Source organism: Centropristis striata, chromosome 18 (assembly GCF_030273125.1).
Source record: "Centropristis striata isolate RG_2023a ecotype Rhode Island chromosome 18, C.striata_1.0, whole genome shotgun sequence".
Lineage (NCBI taxonomy): Eukaryota > Metazoa > Chordata > Actinopteri > Perciformes > Serranidae > Centropristis > Centropristis striata.
This window is the reverse complement of record NC_081534.1, coordinates 14195764-14202914: the sequence shown is the minus strand read 5'-3', so window position 1 is coordinate 14202914 and position 7151 is coordinate 14195764. Positions and strand designations below refer to the sequence as shown.

The 7151-nt window shown below is 41.1% G+C and overlaps 1 protein-coding gene across 1 annotated transcript; it reads right to left on the bottom strand.

The window, feature by feature from the left end:
* Positions 1-541: 541 nt before the first annotated feature.
* Positions 542-3833, bottom strand: sox7 (SRY-box transcription factor 7). The gene is made up of 2 exons (XM_059356219.1): positions 3330-3833; positions 542-2248 (listed from the first exon to the last, which is right to left on the bottom strand). The coding sequence occupies exons 1-2, from the start codon at positions 3559-3561 to the stop codon at positions 1278-1280; spliced, it is 1203 nt and encodes a 400-aa protein (XP_059212202.1). The 5' UTR covers positions 3562-3833; the 3' UTR covers positions 542-1277.
* Positions 3834-7151: the final 3318 nt, after the last annotated feature.

Below are 7151 nucleotides of genomic sequence, written 5' to 3'. Positions count from 1 at the left end.
TTTTTTTATTTATTCTGCACAGATTACGAAAGGTCTGCATCAGCAAGATAGAACACGAGGGTGAGGGGGTGGGGGTGGCAGTGGGGTCCGGAGTGCCTAAGAATGGCACCCAGAATAAGACTCCGGGAAAACAAAGGGACGGTTGAGATGGAGGCGGGTGGCGACGGCTGTGCCTGTTTTACACTAATCCTCTGAACCGGGATGAAATGAAAGCGAGAGGAGACGCATGGAGAAGGATGATGTGATGGAGGGTGGAAAAAAGCGAGCATGGGAGTGGGTGTCAGAATGGGACACTTGCAGCAAGACAGAGCCCAAAATCGTCGAAAAAATGGTGTGACACTGAATTAAAGATGGACAAACAGCATATGCTATTTTTCCTCAGCTGTGTGTGAAAACCTGGGGAAAAAAACCCTTTCTTTTCATTTTTTTTTAATTCAAGAGTTTTAATATATTAATTAGATGTTATGTATATGAGTAGAAATGAATAGTTGTGGTATGTTGTCTGTGGGTGCATTATCAAAGTAGGAACTGCATTAATATAAAAATTGAACTTTATTTTTAAATTATTGTCTTTCACAAACCTAAATCAGCATACAGTTATAGTTACCATTATTATTTTTCATCGTAGAGGTTATGATTATATATTATTAAGTACTTGAGAAGAAGTATAAACGCCTTTTTTCTTCCATTATACACTGTTTTTGTTAAATTGCATAAGAAATGTCCAACTAAAACCTCATCCAATTACAACTACTGAGGTAAGACTCCCAAGCTAATGAGAGCGAGAACATATAATACAAACATTCGAAATGGAAAGCGTCGATAATAGCATTACAGTTAGCATTTATGCGAAACATCAAAGGACTTAAATTAGCTTCTAAAGAGCTTCTGTACATGCCGCAGTGGCAACAGTAACTGGTGACATTTACAAGTGGACGACAAGTCTTTACGATTGTTCTTCTGGTTTAGAAATGTCATGACAACTGGAGGTGGCATACTATAGTATTTTGTGTCTGCATCCCTGAGTTGTCCATCTCCCTTTCTTCATATTCCTCCAATTGTTCTTTGCTCGGCTCCAGACAATCATATTGCTCAGTAATCAGTTCAAGGTTCAGGTGTTGGGATGATGTTGCTCATTGATGCTAATATGGGATTTGAAATTACAGATGAGAGAGAAATATTTCCCATACTCGCACCCAAGTGCAACATCGCCCCAGATTTCTTCACCCATTTTAAACCATGTAGTGTCTCTGATCAGCCACAAGTGTAACGGGTGCTTACGAGATGCCGTAGTTGTTGTAGTAAGCCGCCGTAGCGTCTGCAAGCACTGAAATGAGGCTGGTTTCTGTGGTGCTACTGGCGGAAGCAGTAGCGGCGGAAGCCACCTGGATGTGTCCTGTGACAGTCATGCTGCTGCCCTGCTCAGGATGGAACCCGGTCCCATTGGAGTTCAGGTACTGGTCAAACTCATTGCGGTCCACCTCACCCAGAAGCTCGGCCTGGCTCAGCTGGTCCAGAGTCTCCAGGTGAGCCTGTGTCTCTGGTGGAGGGGACAGCTGTCCCAGGTGGCCCTGATGGAGCCCATGGTGAATCTGTGGGAAAGATGAGGTACTGTAGTAGGACAGTGGATGGCCGGGGATCAGTCCGCCGCCGCCGCCTCCAGGTTGGGACATGTTAGAGATGTGACCTATGTGTGTGCCCCCGCAGTGGATTTGGGTCTGAGTGTAGTCAGTGTGGTAAGGGGGCGGGCTGCCCATGTGTGTCTGATTCTGGTGGTGGTCATCTGGGCAGGAAGAAGAGCAGGAGGAACTACCAGATGTGGAGTAATAAGAGGGGGGTACATGCTCGTGGTCCATGGCGTCTAAGGGGGACATCTCAGGGGGGGTGGGCAGGCCGTAGGGGTAGGTGTCAAAGCTGCTGTTGGACCCGGCTGGGTCTCTGAAGCTGCGGACGCTGGGCAGAGCAGGGCTGGGGCTGGAGAACCCGCTTCTGATGCCATTAGGGCTGCCCTCGTCTTTGTCGAGGGGGTGGCAGAGGGCTCGCTGGTCGGGCAGGGCGTTCTGATCAGGGGCCAGCCCGCTCAGGAGGAAGCCAGGGTCCACTCGCTTGCAGATGCGTTTGAGCTGTTTCTTCCGGCGAGGCCGATACTTGTAGTTGGGGTAGTCCTGCATGTGCTGCACCCGGAGCCTCTCCGCTTCCTCCACATAGGGCCTCTTATCAGGGGGAGTCAGGGCCTTCCAGGACTTGCCTACAAGAAAAAAAGACAGATTTTAAAAAAAAGAAAAACTATAAATCTCAAAAGGTTGCAACACATTAATTTGAAATGTACCTTGCCACCTTTTTATTATTTCATATTTAAAGTCTGTTATAACTAAATAAATAAAAAGCCCAGAATATTTTCATACACAGTGAGAATTCATACATATTGCAAAATACACATAAAAATGTTCTCAATCATTTTTAAAGTTTAAGGCTTATACATGTCCATTGGATAATTAAGATATTGAATTAAAATGAATTATTGTGGGATTTCAACATGTTTTTAAAAATTAAAACAAAGTTAAGAAGCACTGTGAAACAGAACAAGAATAATAAAATAAGTCTCCCCTTACTTTAAAACAACTCAAATCATTGTCATTTACTTTACAAGTACTTTGTTTGAGTTGACTTTGATTCAATTAAATCAGTGTAATAAATGCCTTACTTTAAGATAATTACAAGTGCGGATTGTATTTGTATTTATTAAAGCTTATATTGCATGTATTGCTGAGAATTTGGTTTAAGATGATTTCCGTGCGAGAATGCCAGATTTTGAGCTTAACATTAAAGCACTAATCCAGGAAGCCTAAATCCAACCCAAAATGAAACATTTCTGTCCTTTGTTTCTGTTCTGTGTTTATGGTCATAACGAATTTTACGGTTTTACAGAGACGTTAACTTTTAAATTCTGCGGATTTGTGCGACGCGCTGCACACTATCATAAGTTACGTGATCGATTTTGGTCTAACTTAATGAGCAACTGCGATTAAACACGTGCACTCGTTTTCTTTCTGTAACACTAAACTTTTTTTTTAAAGAAAATAGTCTATTTTATTTGATGTAGGCCTATTTATCCTTTTTTTTTAACAAGTTGAAAACTTCAGTAAAACAGCCGAGGCCTGAGGGGAATTAACCGAGTGGACCGTTAAAAAGTAGCAGCAATAATCATGACAACAATAGTAAAAAGCAAAAATAATAATAATAGTAATAATAATAATAATAACAATAATAATAATAATAAGATAAATAAGACAAATAATAATGAATAAAATCTTTAAATAACTTCTCACCCAACATTTTGCTGAGCTCGGCATTGTGCAGGTCCGGGTTTTGAACCGCCAGCCGTTTGCGCTCATCTTTGGCCCACACCATGAACGCGTTCATGGGCCGTCTGATCCTTGGCTCCGGCGCCTTGTCCACGGGGGTCCTGTGCGGGCCATGTCCGTCGGGCACGTCCCCGTCTCCTGGAGGACACTCGAAGGACTCCGGCCACGACGAGTACGCGCTGATGAGGGCTGCCATCTGCGCGCTCTCTCCTCTCCAAAAACTTATCAGATGCGCTTCTCACTCTGTCTCTCACTGACAAGTTATGCTCTCTGTGTAGGATCACTGGACTAAACAGCTGGAAATTACAGGTGGAAAAAAAAATCCAGCGGTGTTTCACACACTGAGTGGATCACTGGAGCTACAGGCTACAGTCTGGTGTCAGCACTGGTTTGAGAAGATATGCTCAGGCAGCAGCAGCTTCTCCTTGTGAGTTATGATTCAGTCTTTCCTGGTGGATGGGGGGAGCTCTTTATATTTGAAGAGCAGGTTCCAGGAGAAGCCCCGGAGGACTCTCGGCTCCTCCTTGATTGCAAGTTGAGCCCCGTGAAAGAAAGAGAGAGAGAGAGAGAGAGAGAGAGAGAGAGAGAGGAGCATTTCAACACCACTAACTACTTAAACCGGCCTCACAACAAAACAACACTTTCCACTGACAGATAACGAACAAACTAAACTCACCATCCTTCAAAATAAGTCACTCTGTAGGTCCTGATTATTTTCATTCTTGATGGTTATTTTTATATAGGTAAGTTGGGTTGAATTCACATGGGAACTAAGTTAATCAAACTAAGAAATCCTTTGCAACCATTCGAGGAAAACAATTTCTAAGTTGTCATGTTGACTACATACATGCAGGTGACTAAGAGAGATTTGGCAACTTCAGATTTTTTTTCTAGTGAACAAGGAAACCTTCACCTGACAATCTTATCTAACCTGTTCGGCAGTATAATGTTACACACGTGTTTACTTTCCTCTGAATTTCTAAGCATGCCAGAGTGGCACGGTCCTACAAACAACACTTCCTTTTCTGTTTGTTTTTTTAAATAGGGAGAAAGAAATAATGATTTTCAGTTTTTATAATCAGCTGTATTTCTCACCTAATTCTTGTTAAAAATCTAATGCAGACGCCTGTATTAAAATGACATTCCCTCAGAGGGGGGTCTTTCTGGGTGCGGATCAATGTTGAACCTCAGAACATACGTGTGGGTGACACAAGAGATAAAACCACTGAACACACACTACAAATAAATCAGTTTCCTTCTGTGGCCAGAGGCGGGTGCATATCAAATCCAGGAGTTCCTGTTGACAGGATACTCTTGGGCTGCAGCCATGGAGTAGCTCACACTCACTCACACACACACACACACACACACACAGAGATCACAGGTCAGATAGTATTTGGTTTGTCATATTTACGGGGGGAGGGAGTAACCTGACTGCAGATAGTGTGGCTTTAACTCTTTTTTAACTTCCTTCCTCCTGAGTTAATCCACAGGCAACACAGGTCTGAAGTTGGAATACACATCTTCCCAACCATCAAACTGAAGTGTCAGCTCGAGCTTTGTGTGACAGGAACAGGATACGGCACCTGAAGCCACAGATAGTGCAGACACATCAGTGATATATAGGGCCGAGCTGTTCTGACATGAGCCACGCTGATGTGGAGTCAGTGTGCCGGTAAAGGTCGTAACAGAACAGAACAAGTGTGAGCTGATGGAGTGAGTGAGCACACGTACTGTACAGTGAGACCAACAATGTGTGAGACTCAAGTTTCACATCGTAGTAGCATGAAAGCTTTGAACTGGGGGTTTCTGAAATGACTAATGTGTTAACTGGTGTGTGGGTGGGACCGCTATCAGCCTGCTGTTGTTCACCCTTTCAGTGTAAAAGACATGTGGCTACTGGAGACCTGAAGAGGGGGTTAGTCTCTGTGTATGTGCTGCATCAGGACATTTCACTATGGTAACATAATTCAAGCAGTTTGTGAATGAAACTGCAGTGTTGAGCATTATTACTCCAAACCACTAAATGTAAACACTCCTATTGCTGTTCTTTCTCTCCATCACACATAACCGCTGTTATTACATTCCAATGTATCGTTTTAATGTAGTTTTCAAAATAAAAGTAAGCAGCATCACTATGTGCGAATAAGGCAATAAAAAGTGGTGGCTGAACAAATACAGTTTATGGTTCCCACACGTTAACGGGCAAAATTTTTAATTTTCATGATAAAATGTCCATGATGTCATTGGAGAGTCATGAAATATTAAATGTACTCTGGCCACCTGGCCACACATTATTCAAACATTAGAGCCCGACAGATATATTGGTTGACGGATATTATCTGACGATATTGGCCTATTAAAAGTTATATCAGTATCAGTATATATTCTGTCTGACATGTGCCATCATGAAAACTTTTTTACACAATATATAATGCTGAAAATGTTGCTTGGTGTTCTTGAGAAAGGGCTTTATTCTTTTTTTAAATAGTCAGCAATTGACTGAAACTGATCAGTAATGTTTATTTAGCTATTCATTTTATTCCTATTTATTCTTTATTTTCTCAGCTAGCATTTATAGAATTGGCTGACAATGTTATCAATTGCATGTATAATTATAACTGTTAAATATTATTTCATAAAGTTTTATGTATGATAAAGTAGCTCTTTGTGTACATTTGCAGAGTGGTGAAAAATCAGTGCTCAATCCACAAAAAATATCTATCTTCATTCCAGCTAAAATAATTACTGTATCAGTCACCATATCGGTTATCGATGAATTCTCCCCCTCTAAAATAAGTATTGCATCGATCTCAAAAACCCCATATGGGTCTGGCTCTGTCAAACATATCAGAATTCAAACAATTTGAACTAGGTGGCATAAATGGAGGGAGGGACAGCATGCGGGAAGGAAAATATGAACAGTAAGTGGTAGAAAACAGGTTACATGTGTCATAGCTACGTCAACAGCTACAGAAAATAAATGAGGTTAGGTTGCATTATGGGGACTTTTCCAGGCCTTGAAAACAAGGGTTTGATATTCCATGACTTCAAGATTTTCCATGCCTGTGTGAACCTTGGGCTGTATAGTCATGTAACTAATGAGAGGATTTTTATTTTAAAAGGAAAAGAATGAATAAAATTGAATCGAATGAGTCATTTTTTAACGTAAAATGTTATCAAATTATTTTAAGGGTCTTTAAAAAAAAAAAAAAAGGAAATTGATCAAATAAGATTAAGGTACAAGTTCTTAAACATTTGCTTGTTTTTTTTAATTTACCGTTTATTCTGAATTCCAGATTGTACTTCTATTCCATTTATCTATAAAGACTAATCCTCACGTGTCTTTTAATAAACTATTATTAAACTATATTATATCATAATGACGACAGTATGAGGAGTGAGAGAAGAGAAACACCTACACACCCAGAAGGCTTCCCGTAATAGTCGGGAACTGTTTACATCACATGATGACAAATGAACCAATCAAATGTCAGTGTTTTTCATAACTAACAAACCCAAAATAATGAGGAGGAATGCTGCGCTGTTTTGACGTCTAAGACTGGACAGCTGCAGTTTCCTTTTTCCTCCTTTGACTCACACCTCCCACTCTCTTTGCTGAACAAGACTGGCTTGTTGAGAGTCTGTCTGTCAAGTCAAAGAAAATATTTCGTAACCTCATACATCATATTTTGAAGTGGAAAGAGCGACAGTTGTGAAAGCCTTTTGCTGGATGTTTGGAAGTGTAATTCTGTGTTTTCAGATTACCTTTACAGCTGATCCTGT

Bases quoted from the DNA above. Each gene is read 5' to 3' on its own strand.
- sox7 (XM_059356219.1), bottom strand. From the start codon at position 3,561: ATGGCAGCCCTCATCAGCGCGTACTCGTCGTGGCCGGAGTCCTTCGAG. The intron at 2,249-3,329 runs GTGAGAAGTTAT...TTTTTCTTGTAG, and splicing joins CGAGCTCAGCAAAATGTTGG to GCAAGTCCTGGAAGGCCCTG.